This window comes from Pelobates fuscus, chromosome 1 (genome assembly GCF_036172605.1).
Source record: "Pelobates fuscus isolate aPelFus1 chromosome 1, aPelFus1.pri, whole genome shotgun sequence".
In the NCBI taxonomy this organism is placed as follows: Eukaryota; Metazoa; Chordata; class Amphibia; order Anura; family Pelobatidae; genus Pelobates; species Pelobates fuscus.
Genome location: NC_086317.1, coordinates 335498781 through 335523973, shown reverse-complemented (window position 1 = coordinate 335523973; position 25193 = coordinate 335498781). Strand labels below are relative to the sequence as shown.

The 25193-nt window shown below is 38.2% G+C and overlaps 1 protein-coding gene across 5 annotated transcripts in view; it reads right to left on the bottom strand.

The window, feature by feature from the left end:
* Nucleotides 1-6182: 6182 nt before the first annotated feature.
* TMTC4 (transmembrane O-mannosyltransferase targeting cadherins 4) overlaps nt 6183-25193 on the bottom strand; it is a 115180-nt gene continuing 96169 nt past the window's right edge. For all 5 annotated transcript variants that reach the window (XM_063425305.1, XM_063425314.1, XM_063425329.1 and 2 more), the window contains 4 exons: nt 16463-16577; nt 13846-13958; nt 11818-11887; nt 6183-8161 (listed from right to left, as the gene is read on the bottom strand). In XM_063425305.1, coding sequence (XP_063281375.1) covers nt 8010-8161; nt 11818-11887; nt 13846-13958; nt 16463-16577 — 450 coding nt within the window. In that variant the 3' untranslated portion in view covers nt 6183-8009. The remainder of the gene's footprint in view (nt 8162-11817; nt 11888-13845; nt 13959-16462; nt 16578-25193) is intronic.

Genomic DNA, 25193 nt, shown 5'->3' with positions numbered 1-25193 from the left:
TAGCGCACCCCACTTTTGACCACCGCAAATGGATAGACAAGGGATGCACGCTAGTTAAACACTTGTACAGACAGGGACAAATGAAACAATTCCCAGAACTACAACTAGAATACGACCTACCACAAAACATGATATTCTCTTACCTACAACTAAAGGGAATACTGGCACACAACACCACCTCGACTACCCCAATATACGCGAAAAGCATAGAACACGCTTGTGTATCTATGACCATGCCCAAGAAACCACTCTCAATCCTATATGCACTACTCAATGACTCGAGCCAACAAACGCAAGTAGACAACTTTAGAGAAGCATGGCACAAAGACATGGGCACGGAATTCTCAGACGACCAATGGACCCGAGCTTTCATGGCTCATAAAGGCAGATGTCGATGCTCATCCCATCTAGAACTCATGCGCAAGATACAATACCGGTGGTACCTAGTGCCAACCAGACTGGCGCGCATATACCCCAATTCCCCCAAAACATGTTGGAGATGTTTAACAGAGGAGGGCACAATGCTCCACACTTGGTGGACTTGCCCGGTTCTTAGGGAATATTGGAGGAAAGTGGAGGAGACGATTAGGGGAGCATTACAAGTCGAAATAGAGCTAAGACCGGAATGCGCCTTACTATTCATATCACTTGAAACATACACAAAGACGCAAGCCAGCTTAATGTTCCACATACTGATAGCTGCCAACCTCCTGATAGCAAGGAGATGGAAACAGACACAAGCACCCAAACGAACAGACCTGATACAACAGACATCACTTAACCTGACCTACGAAATAGGGACTAACCAGCAGCTCCACCCAGCGAAACACATCGCAAAAGCTAGACACGAGTGGGAATTATACGTGGAAAAGACAGGGATAGAGGATGAGATGGAACCATAGGACCAAAAAATAAATAAAATAAAAAAACAGGCTAGACACGAAAAGGAACGGAAAAGGGAGTCAGTAGAGAGGGGTAATCGCTAGAACAGGGGGAACAAGACGAGCGCCTCCCCTAGAGAGGCGTGATCGGGGCTCCTGGGGACAACCCAACCAACACACTAGACCCAGGGCAACGCTGAACTAGAACCCACAATGTACATAGTTGAGGGGAGACAGGCCTGAATGCCACGAAGAACCAACAAATGTGGCAAAGTAACCAAGAGCAAGACAAGAATGATGTCAGGTCCACAGAATCCCCCCTCCCCCCACCTCCAAGAACCCTATAGCCCCTTCTGAAACCAAAAGCAAACAGACACGGTAACCATTAACCGAGATAAGACACCACACATTGGCAAGGCAGACCTCAATAACAACAAGAAACCGCCAAAACACAACTAAGAATGCTGTAAAAGTCTACCATGTATGTGAAGGATGCAATGTATATTTAGTACTTCGCAGTTGTTTCAATGCAAATATTTCAATAAATTGCCAAACATGAAATGAAACCTTCGATTGACTACCATCAACACAACATGTACTGTATTCTCGGTAATACCACACATTGTATGTGACGCTGTTACATAGAAATACAATGTCATTTTGAACTACCCCCCTTCTTTTCTGCACCCCCTCCCTTTCGAATAGGACAAAATAAAGATTGTCAAATAAAAAAATAAAAAAACACTTAAAAAAAACAAAAAGACTATAAATCCTAATAGACTTCAGGGGGACTTAGCCGCGAATGCCCTGGAACTATTTTCGGCATGAAAACCTGGTGGTTCCTGGTCGGTCCTCCAGCGGCACTTGGCCGCGATTCTATGGAACTGTATTACGCATGGGACCATGCCTGCGCCTGGGCAACAATATGACTTACATAAAATTTCTGAACCCCTTATCTGATCTGGGTGATTGTTGGTTATGTTGTTCACCCAGATCAGAGCTATCTCTGATCTGGGTTAACAACCCCCCCCCCCGAGCGGCTGGTGGGGGCCCTAAAGGATAATGGGGGGGGACCTATTGTCCTCCCCCTGGGCCCCACCCCTGAGCGGTGGGGGCCATAAATGATAATGGGGGGGACACCTTTAGTCCTTCTCCCCCCTGGGTGGGGGCCATTAAAAGACAATGAGGAGGGGACCTACTGGCCCCCACCCCTGAGTGGCAGGTGGGGGCCATGAAAGAAAATCATCCTCGCTCCCCCCCCACCCCCACCCCTGAGCGGCGGGTGGGGGCTCTAAATTAAAATTCCCCAAGCCCCTAGTCACCGCCCAAATAAAAAAAGAATCCCCTACCTACCCCCCTCACCCTAAAAATAGTGAGGGGGGAATAAAATAACTACCTGTAAAACTACCCATAACTAAAATAACTACCAGTAAAAAATAAAAATAAAACTTACCATTTGATGTCTTCTTTTTTCTAAAATCTTCATTTTTCAGCCCAAAAAAAGGCCAAATAAAAACCATAATACCATATGGTATATATAATACCATATACCATAATAAAAAAACCTGAGCGCCAAAAAAATCTGACGAAAAAGAAAAAAACAGACAGTAAAAAATTAATCCTTCTTCACCTGGCAAGGGCACGGCGCAGACTGAGCTCCGCGGGGCGGGGAAAGGCATATAAAAAAGCCTTGCCCCCTCCTGCAATTAGGCTCAGAACACTGATTGGATGGCTTTAACCCCTTAAGGACACATGACGTGTGTGACACGTCATGATTCCCTTTTATTCCAAAAGTTTGGTCCTTAAGGGGTTAAATCCATCCAGAGTGCTCTGTGTCATTTTACACAGCGTGGGAAAATTCCAAAGAACTTTCCCACGCTGTGTAAAATGACTAGCACTCTGATTGGTTGAATCAGTAGGGGCAGTATTAGTAAATGTGGCTGAAAGACCAATTTAGGTTGTTACCGTGGGAATTAGGGAGTTATCTACTAAGCGGCTGCAAGATGCAACCGCGGCACGAATCAGATCAGAGTTTCATTAATTCGAATGAAATTCCAATCTGAACAAAGTCCCGAATTGCGTTCTGACACGAATGGAGAAACTGTTCTCATTCATTTTAAGACGCAAATTGGGTTGTTTCGCCAGCGTTCTGTCTAAATGACAGGACGTTCGGGAATACTGACAGGAAGCATCACGGGAAAAGGAAGGAAAGCTAAGAATTGTGGTAACATTTCTCTGACCACCAGAAATGAAGCACACTTTGCTCCTCCGCTGGTCAGAGATGCTCAGGCGTAGAAAACCTCCATAAGACAAGTAGTCCTTACTTTGTCTTATGTTTTAAAGAAAACTAGAGCAGACAGGAAGAAATGAAGAACAGATCCTGACAGAGGGAGAGAAGAGAAATCGATTAAATAAAGGTAAGTTCGACTTGACAGTGTTACTTTAAGGACACAGCTTCAGAAGCTGGACTTACCCTTAAGGACACAAGCAACTTTAGAATTTTTTGCTGGCTGTTTGTGTTCAAACGTAATTTGCATCTCTCTCATTTATTGCACCATATTATATACAGTTTTTTTAGAGGGCAAAGGAGGATTTAATTCGATGTCACATATACATATATAAATGCTCAATAATTAAAAAAAAAAAAGCAAAAAATTTAAAAAAAAAATTTCCCCACAGTTTTGGCAATAACATGTGCTTACTATGTCCAGCTTAGGAAAAGTAATTCAATAATAATAATTTATGTTTCTTATTTATAGAGTACACAATATGTATAGGATTTCTGCTTATTTTTTTGAATTTGGCAATTTTTATTTTTCAAGATAATGGGGGTTCAGAAGGCAAATAGGGTAGGGTGGCATTGCATAGGTCATTGTAGTACATATACAGTAATATTTCAAGGTTTGCAAGTCTACGTTTCCCACATTCATTCATTGCTTAATCAGTAACCTTGAAGGTCGGCTTGTGGGTGGTGTTCACCCCCTTGTGGTTTGGATAAGGTTTACCATGGTTTGGGGTGATGTGCGATGGACGTAGCCAGGCTCATGCCAGGGATCCATTTGCTGTCTGTACTAATTATGTTGTTGCATAGTAGGGGGGTTGGGGGAAGATTTGGGTGTGGGTAGGTCTTTTGGTAATCATGTGTAGTGTTTATGTAGATCTGTGTGTGTGCAGGGGTGTTCTGCCTCCAATCGGGGAGGTTCTCGTTTCAGCCTAAAGATTTGCTTGTATAGATATAAAGAAATAATGGAAGTGCACTCAGCCCTTCATCCAGGAATCCAGGGTGCTTTTTCACTGGACAAGTCCCAGTACCAGAATGGACCAAATATAAACTTGTAAAATATAGAAAATAATCCAGGCACTCCAACGAATTCCAAAAAATAGGCAATTTATTAGAACCAGCAGCTACACAGCGACGTTTCAACCCTTCAGGGTCTTTATCAAGCTACTTCAAGTACCGCTGCCCACGTTCAGGAGACAAAATGGCCGCCATCCTTTTGTCAACCACGTGTGTTCGGTTACACGAAATGGCGGCCACCCAGGGGAAGCATTCATTAATTACTTCCCTTGCGGTTTCGCACTTATGTTAATTGGTGTAAGGGTTTTAATGTGGTACAGGGGTGGTCCTTGTTCGGGAGTTGAATGCAATTCGCTCCCTGAAACCAAGGGAATACCTTGTATGGTATTCGCACAGGAACCCCCGAACAGAGAACGGCCGGGGCACCTATTTCCCTGGAACTATTTTGGGCTATCACCTCACGGTTGGCCGATCAGAAATTTACCCTGGTGGCAATTCTATTCTGCCAAACCGATCTGAGTGATATTTGGCCAAGTTGGGCACTCAGACCAGAGCTATCCGGCTGATATAACTCTTGTGGGGTCCTGGTTATATTGGTGGTACTTTTGGGGGAATATATATATATATATATATATATAAAAAATGAAAAAAGGTTCCTTGCACTCACGCTTTCTTTAAGTGTTGCCAGGTGCCAAAGTCAAATGGCTGATGCATATATCAAATCCAAATAGAGATGACTGCACTCTACGGTCTTCATATAAAATCAAATGTAGTTTATTGGGTATACATTAAAAAAGGAAAAAAAAAAAAAGATCGACGTTTCAGCCCCACTCTGGGCTTTCCTCAGGATCAACAAAAATTACATACATAAGTTGTAATGTATATAATTTTTGTTGATCCTGAGGAAAGCCCAGAGTGGCGCTGAAACGTTGATTTTTTTCCCCCATTTTTAATGTATACTCAATAAACTACATTTGATTTTATATGAAGACCGTAGAGTGCAGTCATCTCTATTTGGATTTGTTTATATATATATATATATTTTTTTTTTCTGTAACAGATAATTGAGTTATAGTTTTCCTACTCTGTTATCTCTCAAACCCAGAGGCTCTTGGGAGGAAAACACTTGTAATTTTGTGTTGGAGACCCAGTGCGTAAAAGCTTTGTGTTGCGAGAAAAAAAAAATCAGTTGACTCCCAGAACTAGGTCTCTTCTAGTTACTGGTGGAATGTATGCTTGATCATATAAAAGTTCCAGTCTGGCTGAGAGGTCCGCTGAGAGGTCCGCTGCAGGCCCAGGGTCCGCTGCACATACCATTAAAAAAATAAAAAATACACCCTGGGGTATTTCAAAAGGAATATTTTGACCCTTAGCATGTGATAATTCGTTCTGGTATAGTGGTAATGAGCCTTTTATGTATTTTTTTTTTTACTTTTGTAAACTTTTTGAAACTTTATGCTTTTAAATTTTTTTTATAAAAACTGGACAGCGCCCAGAGCCAGGGAATTGGCCGTTTTCACCAGCTGCCGGCGCGTTTGCTGTGATAGGTCTCAGACGTGGGACACAAGTAGAGAATTGCCCCCAAATCAGGGTTGCATGTGTGTCCTGGGATTCAGGATCGTCTATGAGTAGTGTATAACCACTGAAGTTGAAGGAATCCATTTATAAAGCTTGTTTTAGGCTTCAATATCCGGGAGCTACAGAAGAACACGTCTAGCCATCTTGGGTATCAGGCCCCGCCCCATTTAAAAATGATTTAACTAGGTCCTAGTGCATGCTTATGATAGAATTCAGTTGTTTCTACGTTTTGTCAAACAGCACCATAATATGTTCAAAAAACATTTTACTTTGGCCAAGCAAGCAAACAGCTAACATAACTATGAAAGTGTCAATTTAGGTTCTTTCTAACCTGTGAGGAGTGCAAGAGTTCTACACGCAGACACAAGTACTAGTATTGTTCTTTTATAATGAAAACCGTATATAAAATGACTGCAGCAGCAATACACAATCCTGAGAGATTTATTGACAGAAAAGAGCCAAGCAAACAGAAAACATAACATGGCGAACGTGACTACAAATACACAACAATCAGAAAGTCATTATACAATCTATTTCGAACACCCACATGAAACACAAAAACTGTACAGTATTAAGGCAATGCATGAAATAAATGCAATAAACTAAAGATTCTTAAAGGAACTGTATTGGAACATAACCACTGTAGTGGTTATGGTGCCAGAAACATTTTTAAATATTCTGAATTCTTACCTTGGGTTTACCAGGCACCAAATTCCAAGCCTCCAGTACATAGGACACAGAGTCTGAAGTTCTCTATCTGAGCTAACCCCAGCAGCTCTGGGGTTAACGCAATCAGCTGACATGCTCAGCCAATCAGTTAGCTCTGCACTGCAGGGCGTAGCTCAAGGGGGATAATGTAAGGTCCTGCTTGGGAGCTTCTGGTTTTCCATATGAAGTTGTGGAAGTGGGGAGCAAATCATTGTAAAATTGTGTGCCTACATACAATGGGTAGGGCACCAGGACACTCCTGGTACTATAACCACTACAACACATGGTGTTCTTTCAAAGACCGTTTTCTTCTAAATGATCTGGTAATGCATGCCAAATCCTCATTTTGAGATTACTCATCAATTACAACAAAATCAGAATGGAAAGGGTCACATGATAAATAGAGTTTAACACAGTAAAGAAAACTGGTACTTTAAATATAAAGCCACATGTAGAAGTACTTATGAAAAAAAAATCATGCCACTATGTTGGTAAACATTACCAAAATAATTAATAAGAGAGTAGCCCCAAAGTACATAAAGCTGAAGTGGCCTGCTTCACCCTTCTATGTGCTTAGGTGAATGCAGACCACAGACCAGTATCAGTATGGAGCGCTGTTTAGAACATAGCATGTTCCTTGACTGGCAATGCCAGAATGGAATCCCAGAGGCTGTGGTAGCTCATGTTCTTTTGTGATACTCGCTCAATAATTTCCAAATAAAACCTCATATTTTACAGACAAACTAAAATGTATATGTTTCATGCATTGCAAGCAGTCAAGAACACAAGTATGCTGAAACGGACATGTATTTAAGGTGCATGGTCCAAGCTTTAATATGCAAATGTTCTAGTCCAAGGGTGCTCAACAGGTAGATCCCCCAGATGTTGTAGAACTATAACTCCTATGATGCTTTGCATGCCTTTAGCTGTAGTTTAGAAACATCTGAGGACCTACCTTTTGGGCACCCCTGTTTTAGTCATTAAGAAATCAGACAATTCTCCCGCTCAGTACCATAAAACCAGGCAAACAGTCTCAAGTTAACTAGTGTAGTAAAATAATATATTTACACAAGTTGCAAAGTTTACAGAAAAAAAAATGAAATTAAAGCTTTTTCATTGAAGTGCACCTAGGCAGGAAACAAAACAAAACAAAAAATCCCTCCTTTAACATAATTTCAAAATGGTACGTGCAGCAATCAAACAAAAGTTAATCTAAATTTGAGGTACTTTCTGTTTGTTACTTGGCTCATAAAACTGCAACTATAGTCACCAGTGCAAATTGCCTAATTAAATTGTTATAACCACTGACCATTTGTAGTTTTGAATTAGATCCTAGATTGAATATTAATCAATCACTACCTAGATTAAAAAAAAAAAAAAAGCCCCCACATAAAAAACAAACACACACACAGGTGTCGTCGTTCACTCTCTGTGCTATGGCTAAATACAGTACTTCGAACAGTCAATCAATGTAAGGAAATATTTTGCTGGTTCTTCAGATAAAGGTGCCTATAAGACAAGAGAGTTATTTCTGCTATTCCAAATCATAAATGCTCTCTCCTTTTTAGTTGTTCCAGCTTGCGTTTCAGCAGATTGTAGTTCTCCTTTGTACCTGGAGCAGAGGGGTCAAGCTTCATGGAGGTTTCATAGTATTTCTTGGCCAGTTCCAGTTTTCCCCAGCGATGGTACAGCACAGCTGAAATAGCAACGCAATTCAGTATTTAGGTAATGAACAATATTGTTTTTGAACAAGTATCTGAATGAAAACATTAAAGCAATGATGCATTGTATTATCCACAGCTTTACTGGCACAAACACAAATCTAAGACGTGAAACAGAACCTAGGAATGCAAGTGGTGTAAGACCTGTTCACGTGCTCCTTTACACATACTATATAATGATTGCAGCAGTTTCTCCTAACTGGTTAAAAAGGACAGGATTGATGAATTCTCTTTGTTTAACATTTTTATACATAACGAGAAAATGTATAGCCTACAGGCATTTATGGACCAATATATAAATACCGGTTTTGATAAATATGGAACAGACAGACCTATACCATTCTTAACTAGAGAATCCATGAAGATAAAAATTACAAAACCATTATAAATGTAGCCTCTCCCTTTTCACTTGTACAGCTTAAAGGAGTAGCATGACCCTTTTATCGATTACAAACATCTATCCCAAATTCACTTTTTTTTAGAAATCAATTCTGTGCATAATCAACCTTTGCATCCAATATATAATTGTACAAAGACAGCAACACTGACATTTATTTTCCTAATGAAAAGATAGCTAAGGAATATTCATTATTATTGGCATTTATATAGCTCCTATTTACCAACAAATGAGACAAATTATCTCAGTATGAGGAGGACCCTACTAGGACAATATAGAGGTATGAATATCACAGTAATGTGATAATGCTGTGAATAAGAGGGACATGGCCTGCATGTGCACATAGTAAAACAAAGCAAACAGACAAAAATGTAAATAGGAAAAAAAAAGAAGGAGTCTAATATACTAGCAGACGGGATCACATTGCGACTGTGTTGTGATAATGTGATCTATATTTTCCTGCAGATTAAACCAACATATTCAGGAATCCATGTAGCACAGATGTAGTTTCTGCTACTGGCCACTACTATTGCGGATCACTGCAAGTAAATACCTACCACTGCAATATTTAGTTAGGTATATGTGAGCAACTGTGTATTTCAGTGAATGGCAAGTTATGCATTTGTGAGTGACTAGCTGTGTGAGTGAACAGATATGTTAAAAAAAAAAAATGCTTTCAGTATTATTCACCAAAGTTATAAAATGTTGGGGGGCGGAGCTTGGCCGCCAAGCTGTACAGAAGCGCTCCTGCATTTTCTGCCACAAATGCAGAGATAATCCCGGTCTCCAAGTTCCAAACCACTCCACTGTGGATCCATCGCACCGAAAGTGTCCTGACGACTTGGGAGATATCTTACCCGACATACTCTGCTATCGGCACCCAATCAGCGTGGCCTACGGTAATAGAGGCGCCCACACTCCCCACTCTACAATCAATGGAGTCCATTACATCTGAAGTGCCATAGGTTGTCTACTCCTGATCTAGATTCAATGTTACTACATCTCTCTCCATCATGGTTATGTAGAAAAATACACACTTTTATAAATATATCTTCACCTTACTTGGAAGAGAAGCATATGTGCCAAAGATTAACAAATGTAATGTTTGAAAATATATCATATTACTGGGGGGAAAACATCTTGACATGGTTTTTCAGTAGCACTTACATGCCAACACCAAACAAACTCAGTTTTGCTCTTCCTGATGCACAGATATGCTCTTAATTCTTATTATTCCCTTGCTGTCTGAAAGAACCACAAGCCCAGAGGTTATGAGATCCAGCCCTTTTGCAGTGATCATGATGTAATCAACTATTTGTGTTTCAACCATCCACTTCCATTGTGACAACCTTTGTATTTGTACTTGGAATTTATTGTGCAAAGGCTCTTGATATTTACAAAGACATTCCTTTAACTTCTGATATTTAGTCACTTGCCAGGGGCTGTCTTCTCCCCTCCATCCCACCCCGCCCCAAAAAAACAATGGATGATTATTTTTTTTTATTATTTATTTTTTTAACAAAAATTCTTCTTTAATTCTTCCCTACCCCCATTAATCCCATTCTTAACTTGGGCACCCAAGATGTACACTACCTTCTGATCGAGTACAAATTAGATACTCAGGGGACACATCCCTATCCCAGAACATGTAAATCTCTGCTCCAATACTATTATATAGAACATTTTCTAAACCCACTCTCCTATTACTTGAACCTTGCACCAATGTGGGAGTCTGTGAATGTTACAATCATACATTATCTACACCTTTACTTTCTTTTTTCTGTCTCACTCTGTGTATTGATTTCAAACTGCATATGCCTGTATTGTTCTTGTCTTGAATACAAATATATACCGGTATTTATTTATTGCACTCTGTGTATTGATTTCAAACTGCATATGCCTGTATTGTTCTTGTCTTGAATACAAATATATACCGGTATTTAAAAAAAGTAAAACACAAAAAAATAAAAATAAACAGACGCGAGATGATTGTCTACTGGTCCTATATTTAAAATCCTTAGAAAGTGTTTAGCTATTTTTTCTAAGGCTCTTGGCTATAGCAACATTTTCATTGGTATGATTCTGAACCAAAGATTGTCTAGACTATGATCTATCCACGTAACACTTTTTAATCACCGCTCTTCATTGGATTCTCCAGTTGTATAAAATGTCTTTTTTGGTTTCCCATCTCATGAATCAATATTTAAGTAATGCTCTTTAGAAAGAAAAAATAATCTTATTTCTTCAAAAAGCACTGCTTTTTTTTTCCTTCTCTTCCTCCTAGGAGAAACCTGGCACCCAAAAATTACGTTAATATATCAACTTTAATAAAACAAGAACCTAAATCTTAATTGAATTTTTAAAATCCCAACTCTATAAGGAAATATGTGTATACATTATTATATATACAAACATAATCCCCCTTACAAAATAAATGCCAATAGAAATAATAAAAATGCACACAAACACAGATGTCCATACATATGATATACATTTCCTATGCTTACACACACACCACACAGACATATGTTATCTTATACGTATACTAATATTTCTAGTTCATAATTATTAAACTAAAAACCCTGTATTGAATATAAATAAGCAGTCTTACAGTTATGTATGCATGGACCATGATTCTGCCAAATAAGAACATTAACTATTGAAATAAACTGGGCCCCCAAACAGAAAGCGGACTTGACTATAGAATATATGTGGTGCTAATCATCTCACCAACTGCTCAGAAAATCATTTGATTGACCTAATGTGCATCTGTGTTTTGCCATGTCCACTTCCTCCACAATGTTATTGCCTTTCATGAATGTTTTAACTCAGCGTGCCTTCAAAACTTTGACAGAATTCTGTTGAAAAACGAACAGGCCTCAAAAGAGGTTCTTCCATTTTTTTATTCTATACATGTGGCTTCTAAACAAAAGGGCTCCAGAAGGAGGCCTTTGCAGAGCTAACAGTCATCTTTTCATAATGGAAATGCTTCACTTCAATATGTGGGTCTTTTGTGAACACTTATTTTTGATTGAAATTGATTTTACCCCTTTCAATTACTACACAGTGAGAATGGACTGTTAAACATATGCCTTTTGACGTTTCATTCCTGACGTTGCTTGATAATTAGTTTTTCCGCTCCATCAATAAGAAAATATCTCAAAGTATAGGTCTACCTCAGTGACAGTTTATTCAGTTTAATAATGCAACTGACTGAATCAAAAAGGCTCTTACCCAAATTGCCGTGATAACTTGCAATCGAAGGATTAGCTTCAATAGCTTTAAGGAACAAGTCTTCAGACTCCTAAATGAGCAAAATAATACATTCATGAAAATTATGTAACTACTGTATGCCAGAACCCTCCCCCCAAAAAACACAACTACTTTTAATGAAGGGATAGTTAGCAATAGATTCAGCATCACGCACAGCAATTTAGTTTCCAAGGCTTGGCTAGCCTGGTCCAGGTACCATCTATATATGTTATCCTTCAGCAATCTACTGGGTCACTCCATAATAAAAAGGTGTGTTTTTTCTTTCTAGGACCACTAATATCACAGACTACTTCATCTAAATGAAGTGGTTTGGGTGCAGTGGTCCTTTGGGTGCAGTGGTCCTATCTTTTTAACCCTGTAATAACATATTCAAAGGCAGAACAGGGTGCTGCAGCAGAGGTGTCCTGGCACTGGCAATGCAGTAAGAAATTGTTAGACTTTTATTTTTAAATGCCATACTAAAAAGAAGGGTGGACAGTTTATCTGCAAATTTGATACATTGACTAGTGAGCATGTTAACTTACTGTACTAACAATCAGTGTTTGAAGGTCCTGGTGGCATACTGTGAAAAACAGTGTGCAGTACAAGATATTTTAGAAGATGAATATTATTCACATATACATAATACATGCATTATGTTTATATGTTGCAGAATATATTACTAGAACATTACTTTAGTGACACTCACATGTTGATGGAAAAATGATATGTATACAATGAAACGTGCACTGTGTGCAGGCTTACAGTTCTTGCATATCACAAATGTATATTACACAAACTTAAAATTATTACTGATGAGACAATTATATATATATACACACTTTGTTAACCACAGAGCTTCAAATGATCTCTGTTCAGTCCATCTACATCCCGTAACCGCATATAGAAGCCTGTATGTCTTGAATGTATAAAGCTACATTCTAGCACCTAAGAGGGGACCTTTGGGCATGTGACCTTAGGCCTTATGTACACACAGCAAAATCATAGGTCGTACAGATGAATTGGCATTATGCCCACACAGTCAATATTTGTACATTCTGTTGGCATTTGTGTGTATGTCAGGAATCTTGTAGCTTTTCGTGGTTTAAATATCCATTGGCAGGGTATTTGATCATTTTTACCACTCACACCTACTCTGTGAAAGAAAGAACAACCTTTGTGCATCAACACTAATCTCTCATATTCAGAGATATTCATATACTAGACCACATTGTATTTTATGATACATTTTAACCCCACATATTCCTGTAAACAAACATGAAAAATTTAAAATTTGCAAGACACACTTTTGTTAGTAAAGTATCATATATTGGAAATATATCCTATTTTTTTTAATGAAAAGCACTCTATAGCGACTACTTTAAATAGCACATTCCCAAACAGCTGCATTCCATTATAACATTTCTTTGCTAGAGGCATAATGTAAATTCTGACACTGGTGCGCTTATGTTATGTGAAAAATGGGGTAAATTCACTGTATCTCTAACCAAAATGTAGGCTTGTAGTGGCAACCACAAAGGAGGATCTCTACCAAATTGGATCCTTTTTGTCTGGGTTTTTTCTTTCCCTGATAAACCTTTGTACAGCTTGATAGAGGATAGATATGTTCAGTGATGCACATGTGGTACACAAGACTTAACATTGTGGACAGGAAAGAATGACGTCAGAACCAGAGTGGCAATTCTTACAGCTTTAGTTTTGTTTTTGTTTTTTTTAACCCACAAATCACTGCAGTTTTACAAGACACTGAACAACGAGGCAAAGACAGAGGAATAGAATGTACCATAACATTTGTAATAAGCATGTTTCGGACACTTAGAATGCCATTGAAAAACTATGATCAGCTCACATTTAAAAATTTTGAGCAGTGTTTTCCTGGCAACAATGACTTTAAATAGAAGCACAGACTCTAATTATGTTGCAATCGTACTTGACGTCTATAGATAATACCCACTCCATTCTTCACATGGTTGTTGGGTTATGGCTAACCTTGTATTTCTGTGCCTTCCCCAACACGTTTGCTAATGAAAAGATAATGGAGTGGTCCTTTGGTATCAGCTTCAAGGCTTCTCTTCCAATTGCCTCAGCTTGAGCTAGGTTTCCTGAGAATGAAGCATAAATGAGATGTGAAAGACATTAATCTCTGTAGCTGCAGGTTTCCAAACATTAATTTTTCAAATGTTTTGAAAAAAAAAAAAAAGCTATATTGTTGCAATAAATGTAAGTTAATTGGATCAAGTTTTGGATTTCATAGTGGTCATCGAATATGACTTTGTGAAACTGCAACTGAAGGTGCAAATAAAATCATCTAACTGAAGCAGACAATGGTGGATGCATATGAACTACATTGGGTGGTGCTTGGGAATTTGCTTGTGCAATGGGAGAATTACAAGGACACTCCGATCGCCATAACATCTGATGGCCAGGAGGGCCCAGGGCACAATTTACCTAAATGGGTAAAACCATTGATGTTTTTTATTTTTGCAGTGCATAAGATTGTAACAGTCAAGCTTGAGGTACCCCAACGGAAGTCCTCAGGCTCAGTATCATGCTTTACATTTGGGGAATAGAGGGTGCATGCACTATTTTATATAATAAGAAGAACAAGAACATAAGTTTATACATGTAGCTTAATATTCTGAAGTAAAAAACATATTAAAGGGACCTTATAGTCACCTGAACAAGTTCGGCTTAATGAGGTTGTTCGGGTGAGAACTAATAGCTTCCTGCAGCCTCTCATGTAAACACTGTATTTTCTAGTTGATTTGTGACTCTTCTCATCCATTTTAGGATTAGGACTAGGTTAGCTAGATTCATGTCATTGGGAATACCTTTTGTCAAAGTTATTAAAGAGAGTCTCCAGATCAGTCACTAGATCCTTGCAGAATGACTTTTAATAACTGCGGAATGACTTTTAATAACTGCCATCTGGTCCAAGGTATCCACGGTGGGTAGATCAACTTGTGTGAAGCCATGTGTAATGGCAACAGGAAGAGGGCAAACAAAATTAAGGTAATTTTGGTCTTCCTAATGTGCCTGTACCCTTTTGCATGACCATAACAGCTTATTTAGGACCTTCCTCTTACTTAAAATCAGATTGTCCATTCGCAATGCAGATCATTATGTGTGGACTATAGTTTATTCCAGTATGAGATTGCATGACTACCTAACCAAAGGTTAGTATGCATTGAGAACTGTCAAGTACAAGATGGTCTGGTACAGAATGTGACATGACAAATCTTTGCTATGCTTGTAAGACCTGCATGGTCAAGGCACAATCCTCAGGAAAAGTTAGACGTTATGGACTTTTATCAGTCCCTATGTGCTCAGAATGGTGTACGCCAACGTGCAAGTCCATGCCGGATGCAGAAACTGACAACCATTAAGGAGGTAGCTTCTGAGTACATTAAGGTAAACAAAAAGGTGTGATTTTAAATTTAAACAGAAGAGTGGCAAGTGAAACCGTGGTTAAAGGAAACAAATAATTGCAGTACTTGTTCAAGAAACTTATCTGCAAATGTTATCAAGCAGCATAGTATCCCCGTTTGTCCGTTGACAAACTGGAACCAGAAGTCCCACTGCGGCCCATGAAGGTGATGAACGGCCCTATGCATGGGTCCTCATAATCAAGCAGCATCCTCTCTGGCATAGTACAACTCCCTTGGAAGCTGCGGGTCCTTGTAAGGTGGAAAAGGTAGCCTCCAGGATCTCAAATCGCAAGCCTCAGAGGAAAGCCAGTAAATCAGCCCCGGGCATTAGTACTTTTGGATCAACGTACTCAGAACACCCCATGGGTAATATAGATCAGCACTGGACTTCCAGCGCCTTGCATCTTTGAAGTGTAGTTGAGGCCAGGTCTTGAAACAGCTGAAGCTCTTTGTCTCGGTAGGTGGGATGGACGCAGTGAAAGACTTGTTTGTTTGATAGTGGGGGAAGCGGATGATAACATCTAAGGAGTCCTCACGATCTTCAACCCTTGACCACAGCAGGCCATAGATGGTCTGGTGTGTCAGGTAGGAGAAGCCTGAATATGGCAAAGAAGACATCAGATTGCCTTCACCCGGCTGCTCAGGAAGCCCTCTGACTCACAAGTTGTTTTCTTCATTGTTTTCCAAGGATGGCATAGCTAAACAGGTGATGTACCGGAGGAACGACAATGGAGCCTAAAATCTGTGTTTCTAGCAGCGGGTAGGTGCGTATTGCTAAGTAACGTCGGTGAAGCCCAGTGCTCACGTGGCCATTAAGGTTGGAAGTTAAGAGACACCCACTAAAATGTAAATCTTAACCAGATTTTTGAGGAACTTATAGGATCAAACTGGAAAACATGTTCTCATTGTGAGTTGCCCCTGTACTTGTTAGAGAAGCAATTTGTGAAGGGACACTGTCACACACTTTAATTCTATTTCAAATCTTATCAATGCCATTTCTAACAACACACTGCTTAGTACATTAGCTGTCACTAAGTGCACTACTGATTATGAAGGGAGCTTTAACACTGCATGCTGCAAAGGAGTTAAATATGTACGTTGCCAAAAACAATATTTATCACAAATGTGAAATAAGTATGGAAAGAAATTTATGGCTTGCAAGTAGAGCCTAAAACTACCGGTATTATCAAGCAGAATGATCATGTTGTTCCAAGCTAAGCTGTGTTCTGGTTTCAAAAATGTGGCATTTCTCCAGGCATTCAGTGCGTCCATATGGCGATTTAAGTCGGCATACTGAAAAAGACATTAATACATACACTTGTATCAATATTTAAAATCTACAAATGTCAAAAACATCACCCACATCAGACCAAGCATGATTTGCTGCATAAAATTAAGTTGGAGCCCAACAACCGTTTTCTGGGATTTATCTCAACTCAAGAATGGTATGTCCAACTTATGGTCTAAAAGTTTAGTAAACAGCAGGAACATTACGTTGGTTTTAATGATGGCTGCTCCACTTTTTTTTTTGCCAAACACTTGCTTTTACACCACGTTTTGCAAATCTATTTCACTCAAACATTTTCCACTTGGAGTGTAGCTTTGCAACCCAGCATGCTTAGCTTAAATAACACTCCAATGACCAAAACAACTGTATTTTATTGTAGTAGTTATGATGCAAGAAAGTGGTCCTTGAAAATGTACCTAAAACATCCTTATAGTTTTGCTATTTTCTCTGAAATCTGTTGGGAAAATCCATTCCCAGCATAGTTACTCTAGCTAGTAGTCCAAATACTTGTGCATCATGAGCCTGCACTACCTGCTTATATGCAAGTCAGTCTCCTTCAATTGAACAAGCTGTGCTGGGACAGTGTATGTATGGACACACACAACTGTACTTTATGTGGATCATAATATGAGCATATAGCTCTGAGCTTGGAGAAAATATTTGTGTGTGTGCATGCAGCCATAACATACTTGAACCCACCATAACAATAAAACAGAGTAATGTGTATGAAATACTTTGGAGACAGATCTAAGAACCACCACCACAGTAATCTGAAAAATGTTTGTGATCTCCATTTCAGCCCTCTAGGTGTCATCTTTGAATTTTTTCAAGAAATAACAAAATAGCCACGGTTACTTCCATCATTTGTTTTCTAGTCTTCAATATTTAGAAGATGTATCCTCTTTTCACCACCTCTGCTACACGACGTGTTATTCATTCCCAGATTATCATCCATGCAGTTGGCAGGACTACTGGAACTCTTGACCTTCCTAATACTCCATTACTCCACTTCATCAAATTCAATGTGGAACTGCCTGCATTCTTCTCAACATGTCCCTGCCTATACCACTCCCTTTCCTCCAAAAACTTCATTGGCTTCCAATTCGACTGCGCTTCATTTCCAAACCCCTCACCTTGGTTTACAAATCCCTCCACAACTTTCCTCCTTCCCATTTTCCCTCTCTCATATACTGCAATACCCTTATTTGTTCCCCATTGCTTTATCCTGCACACTCTTACCACCCCTATAACTTTGTGCTCCTTTGCGATGCTCACTGAAAAGTCCCCTACCACTAGAACAAGCTCCCACCTCATATCAGCCATCTCTCTCTTACCGGTTTGAAAACTCCTGAAGACCCATCTCTTCCTTAAAGCATTCCCAGAGCTGTTGCTTAAATATCCTACCCATCAGTGCTACTATAGAGGTAAACATTTTAGCAATCACATCCACAGGGTATGTGCTTTCCCAGGACTTTTCATTCATCTTTCTTTTCAATATGGACTTGAAAAGCTTATTATTCAACCCAATTGGAAATGAGGGATTCTTTATTTTCAGTACAGCACGTTTTCAGGCATAAGATTAGATCTTGCATCAAAAAAGCAGTCTTTGCGAGGTTTTTTTGTGCGGCTGTATCATAGACTATCATAGACTATCAATAATTTATATCTGAAAGTAATTTACTCTATTAAACTCTATTAAACTGCAATTGCATCTAAGTGGTATGTAATGTCCATGAAATGTTTTTGCTTACAATGTCCATGACGCTTATGTGAAAAATGCTAACATTTTACTCACCCTGTAAATGTATCACACAGAACACATTTTTATTTTTTTTATACAGGGAAACATGAAAATAGTAAAAGCAAATAGTGTGTAGGCGCTTCACTGTAAAAAAATAAAAATCTTATATGTAGTTAAAATACTTTGCAGGCATTGTAATTGATATAATGGTGCTTCCCATACACACCAAAGACAAAACAATTATAATAATAAATACAGTATATCAGTGTGTACACCCTACACAGTGCAAATATAAAAATCAATTAATATCACCATATGATGAACTGTAAGGGAATGATACCTAAAATACAAAAATAAAATACAACATAGTGTGAACTGTATAATATTAAGAAGTAGGGAACAGGTATAGGACTACCACTCACATTCTCCAGAGCCGTACCAGGCTCTGTGTGACAGATTCAGAGGTGCCAGTACAGGCCAACGATCCCACTGACTGTAGTAGAAGATGGTGATGAGACTCCAGATAGGTTTTAAAAACATTTTTTATTGTAAGTATTTAAAAAACAACAAATTTAAAAAGCAACTTAATAGATAAACGCCAGTATCCACTGGTGAATAACTTCTCAAGTTTAGATAATGAGACCGGATATGTATACCATAACCACTGTGTCACTGCAGAAATAACCGCCACCTACGGTTGGAGAGTATAAATATAGGATATCTATTGAAAATCAATAGGAGTTTGCAGGACTCTGTGGAGATGGTTGCAATATAATTACCATAAATAACAAAATAACCAAATGGTATAACAAATGTATCAGCTGTTTGTATCTATTCTTCCCATATGAGGGCAAGAAGGATGAAAAAAATCAGCTGGAAATAAATAATCTAGTAAAGGTTCCACAATATATGTTGACCAGTACACTTGAAGATGAATAAATTAGGGAAAAATTGCATGTAATCCCACTGTAGTAGAAAACGAATTTTGTCAATTATACTGTGCAGCCGACAGATTGGTTAAAATATGCACGATTTTATTTAACAACAATTAACTGTCAAAGACTCACACATAAAATATAAAAGACATTAAAAGTTCATGGGAGTTCCCAAATATGGAGAGCAACTGCTGTCTGGTTAAAGTTACGAGTGTCCAAAGAGATGTAAAAATCTTTTCTCACCGGCCGGATGAAGTCAGATGTGGACCTCCTCGTGTTATGGACAAACTTGCTGGCAGCCGCGTGCGTTCCACTGCGGCTCCGGTTTGCGTTCCAGCTTGCTCTCCTGGGACTCAGAGTAGAATGCCGCCTTACGCGTTTCGTGATCCAGAGATCACTTCATCAGAGGATGGCATTCTCGGTTTTCTCAACTGTTAAGTACATTCTGGTCTAATTGTTTCATTGAAACAGTAACTCTTTCTTTGCTGGAGCATATTTCATTTTGGTATCGAATTAGTACTACATAAATCCTTTAACATTCTTTATACAATTATCATAGTAGCATTAACTCTTTCTCTGCTGGAGCCTGTTTCATTTAAAATCAAATTTCTACTACATAAATCCTTTTATATTCGTTATAAAATCCATACACTTCAATATTTTTCATTATCAGTAAAATGAATTAAATCACTTTGTATTTTCAATGAGACAAGTATCAATCAGCCCATAATTACTTGAAAAAAACGACGAAAATTTAGTTAATTAAATGCTAGCATTGCTTGAGCATATCCTATCATAAGTCAAAAATAATAATGTTTGGAAGATTATGCATTGAACAGAAGTTTATCTCTATGAGTGAGAAGCAGTAAAGTACAAGAAATACAAATGGGAGATAATTAGAATAAAATTGGATTTGAATCTGGAAATACAAATGAAAATATAAATAAAAATAAAAATAAAAATAATAATAAAAATAAAATAAAATAAAAAATAAAAATAAAAAAAAATTAAAAAAAAATAAATAAATAAAAAATAAAGTAAAATAAAATAAAATAAAATATAATAAAATAAAACATAAAAAATAATAAATAAAAATAAAAATAAAAATGAAAATAAAAATAATAAAAAAAATAAAAATAAAAATAAAAATAAAATACAAATAGATATAAAAATGGACTACATTAAAGATTCTTAAAATGTGATATACTGGAAAATGTAATCTAAAAATTATTTACTCATTAAAAATGAATAAAAATAGGGATACTTTTGACATAATAGCTAGTTCTCCTTTCGATGGTTTTCTGAAAAACATAAAAATTTCTCGTTATTGTTCCATCCTATCATAAAGGGATATAATGATACTAAAAAGTATACATATTCATATAAAAAGTGATAAAACATATTACAAAAATGCATTCAATTCAAAATCAATATTGAGTCCTAATGGTTTCAGACTATTAAGTTTAAAAATCCATTTAGCCTCAGCTCTATCCAGGGCTTTCTCTGGATCTCCTCCTCTCCAATGTACGTTGACTTTCTCAATAGCTAAAAATTTGAGACCTTCTGGATTATTTGAATGGAAATTGGAGAAATGTCTTGAAAGGTTATGGGTGCTTAATCCTTTCTTAATATTCCGTATATGCTCACCCAACCTTGTTTTAAATTTTCTTTTGGTCCGTCCCACATAGTGTCTTCCACAGGGGCATATCAGGAGATAGATCACACCACTCGTATTACAACTCAGAGTTGTTCTGATTTTAAAATCCTCATCTTGTTTCATGTTTTGAAATAGTTTAGTTGTTGTTGCCTGAGTCGGGTTATTCTTGCAACCCAAACATTTGCCACATTTGTGGAAACCCACGTTATCTAGATTTCCACTCTTTTGTTTTATGTCTTTAAGTGTTGGGGCTAGCATATTTTTAAGATTGGGTGCACGTGAGTAAATGACTCTAGGTTTTACATCTAAAGTAGTGCCTAATACACTGTCCCCCTTCAGAACTTTCCAGTGTTTATTCAAAATGTTCTTTATTGTTCCTGCTTGGTTACTAAATTGGGTTATGAAAGCTGGGGTTTCACTGTCAATTTTCCGTGGTTCTTGCCTAGTTTCTAAGGTTGCTTGTCTCGGCAATTCCAGGGCTTTCTCCATAGCACTAGTTAATCTTCTTTCATCATATCCTTTGTTCCGGAATTGTGTTTTCATCTTTTCCATTTGGATTTTACAAACATCCAATTCTGTACAGTTGCGTCTAATACGCCTAAACTGTCCATAGGGTATATTGTCAAGCCATGTCCTTTTGTGGTGGCTGTTCGAGGGAATAAAGCTATTGCAATCAACGGGTTTGCTGAAGGTTTTGGTACAAAGCATCTCTTCTTTAACATATATCTCCAGATCCAGGAATTCAACTGAGGTTTTAGAGTGATTAAAAGAAAACTTCAAATTATAAGGGTTAAAATTTAAATACTCCTTAAAATCTTCCAATGACGAGAGGCTTCCTTCCCAGATGAATATGCAGTCATCAATATAGCGTCGCCATAGGACCAGGCTTGCGCCGAATGGGGAATTATTCCAAATGAACTCCTCTTCCCATTTTCCCATAAAGAGATTAGCATAGCTCGGCGCAAACCTGGTTCCCATGGCGGAGCCCTCTATCTGTAGGAAAAACCTTTGTTGTGCCCAAAATGAGTTGTGACTTAGGATAAAAGCAATAGACTGGACAAGAAAGCTAATCTGATCATTTTGTAGTTCTGAGTACTTGGCAAAAGAATGTTGGATGGCCTCACACCCTTGAAGATGTTGAATCACTGTATATAAGGACGTCACATCTGCAGTGACTAGGATGTATTCCTTTTTCCATTTTATAGTTGACAGCGTATTGATTACTTGTGTTGTATCTCTCAAGTATGACTGTAATTGGATCACCATAGGTTGGAGAAATTGATCTACATATTGGGACAGATTTGATGTGAGTGAGTTTATTCCTGAGATAATGGGTCTCCCAGGGGGTTTGTCGAGGGTTTTGTGGATCTTTGGCAGATGGTAAAAAATTGCCGTTCTTGGATATTTGCAGTATATAAAATCATATTCTCTTTTGCTCAGAATGCCTCTGTCTTTCCCTTCATCTATTAATTCAAGGAATTCTCTCATGAATTGTTTCTCAGGATTTTCTGTCAGAGGTAGATAAGTCTCCTGATCATTTAATAGCCTTGCAGTTTCTGCCTCGTAGTCTGTAATATTCATAATTACCACTCCGCCTCCCTTATCTGCAGATCTGAGGATTATCTCGGGATTTTCCATTAGTGACTTTAACACTTGTCTTTCTTTCCGAGTCAAATTATCTTTGTCTTTCTTACTCATAGTTAGATTCCTCAAATCTTTTTCGACCAATCTTTCAAATACCTTGATATTATCACTCTTCACATGTTGTGGGTAAAATATCGATTGGGGGTGGAGGTTTGTGTGGATATACTCTTCCTGTTCATTTGTTTTGGTATATTTGTTCTCCAAAAAGAATTTTTTCACTGTTAGTTTTCTGATGAATTTGTGGAGATCAATGAAGGTGTTGAACTGTGAACTCTTAGCATTGGGGGCAAACTTAAGACCCTTCTTTAATAGAGTCATTTCTTCATTACTCAAATTATAGTTGGATAGGTTGAACACGCTTGTAGTTTCATCTTCAGCTTCTGCATTTACTAATTTTGGTTCAGTTCTTCTTCTCTTCTTATTCTTTTCCTTTGTATCGGTGATCTTGGTAGATCCCTCCTTTCTCTCCAAGTCTTTTTCAGTGCTGTTCTTGTTTCTTCTCGTCTCTCTAAAAAATCTCCTAAAAAATCCCTGTTTGGTGATAAGTTGGTAGGTGGTTCCACATGTTGTTTTGCTTTAGGAGATTTAAAGTGAATTTCTCTTTTTTCTCCTTTATCTTTCTCCAGCTTTCTCTCACCATGCGGAATTCTCATTTCACGTCTCTCATTATATGTATTTCTATTCCAAGACCGAGTTCTCTCTTTTCTTGGGGAATGTTGCTGATTTCGGTAATGATACTGATTTTGATAGTGATGTGATCTTTCTTTGTCTTTCCTAGGATACTCTGTTCTTTCTTTTCTCACTGTTCTTCCTTGATTCCATCCTGAGTTTGGTTCTTCATATCTTTGACTTGGAGAGAAAGGAGGGATCTACCAAGATCACCGATACAAAGGAAAAGAATAAGAAGAGAAGAAGACGAAGAAGAACTGAACCAAAATTAGTAAATGCAGAAGCTGAAGATGAAACTACAAGCGTGTTCAACCTATCCAACTATAATTTGAGTAATGAAGAAATGACTCTATTAAAGAAGGGTCTTAAGTTTGCCCCCAATGCTAAGAGTTCACAGTTCAACACCTTCATTGATCTCCACAAATTCATCAGAAAACTAACAGTGAAAAAATTCTTTTTGGAGAACAAATATACCCAAACAAATGAACAGGAAGAGTATATCCACACAAACCTCCACCCCCAATCGATATTTTACCCACAACATGTGAAGAGTGATAATATCAAGGTATTTGAAAGATTGGTCGAAAAAGATTTGAGGAATCTAACTATGAGTAAGAAAGACAAAGATAATTTGACTCGGAAAGAAAGACAAGTGTTAAAGTCACTAATGGAAAATCCCGAGATAATCCTCAGATCTGCAGATAAGGGAGGCGGAGTGGTAATTATGAATATTACAGACTACGAGGCAGAAACTGCAAGGCTATTAAATGATCAGGAGACTTATCTACCTCTGACAGAAAATCCTGAGAAACAATTCATGAGAGAATTCCTTGAATTAATAGATGAAGGGAAAGACAGAGGCATTCTGAGCAAAAGAGAATATGATTTTATATACTGCAAATATCCAAGAACGGCAATTTTTTACCATCTGCCAAAGATCCACAAAACCCTCGACAAACCCCCTGGGAGACCCATTATCTCAGGAATAAACTCACTCACATCAAATCTGTCCCAATATGTAGATCAATTTCTCCAACCTATGGTGATCCAATTACAGTCATACTTGAGAGATACAACACAAGTAATCAATACGCTGTCAACTATAAAATGGAAAAAGGAATACATCCTAGTCACTGCAGATGTGACGTCCTTATATACAGTGATTCAACATCTTCAAGGGTGTGAGGCCATCCAACATTCTTTTGCCAAGTACTCAGAACTACAAAATGATCAGATTAGCTTTCTTGTCCAGTCTATTGCTTTTATCCTAAGTCACAACTCATTTTGGGCACAACAAAGGTTTTTCCTACAGATAGAGGGCACCGCCATGGGAACCAGGTTTGCGCCGAGCTATGCTAATCTCTTTATGGGAAAATGGGAAGAGGAGTTCATTTGGAATAATTCCCCATTCGGCGCAAGCCTGGTCCTATGGCGACGCTATATTGATGACTGCATATTCATCTGGGAAGGAAGCCTCTCGTCATTGGAAGATTTTAAGGAGTATTTAAATTTTAACCCTTATAATTTGAAGTTTTCTTTTAATCACTCTAAAACCTCAGTTGAATTCCTGGATCTGGAGATATATGTTAAAGAAGAGATGCTTTGTACCAAAACCTTCAGCAAACCCGTTGATTGCAATAGCTTTATTCCCTCGAACAGCCACCACAAAAGGACATGGCTTGACAATATACCCTATGGACAGTTTAGGCGTATTAGACGCAACTGTACAGAATTGGATGTTTGTAAAATCCAAATGGAAAAGATGAAAACACAATTCCGGAACAAAGGATATGATGAAAGAAGATTAACTAGTGCTATGGAGAAAGCCCTGGAATTGCCGAGACAAGCAACCTTAGAAACTAGGCAAGAACCACGGAAAATTGACAGTGAAACCCCAGCTTTCATAACCCAATTTAGTAACCAAGCAGGAACAATAAAGAACATTTTGAATAAACACTGGAAAGTTCTGAAGGGG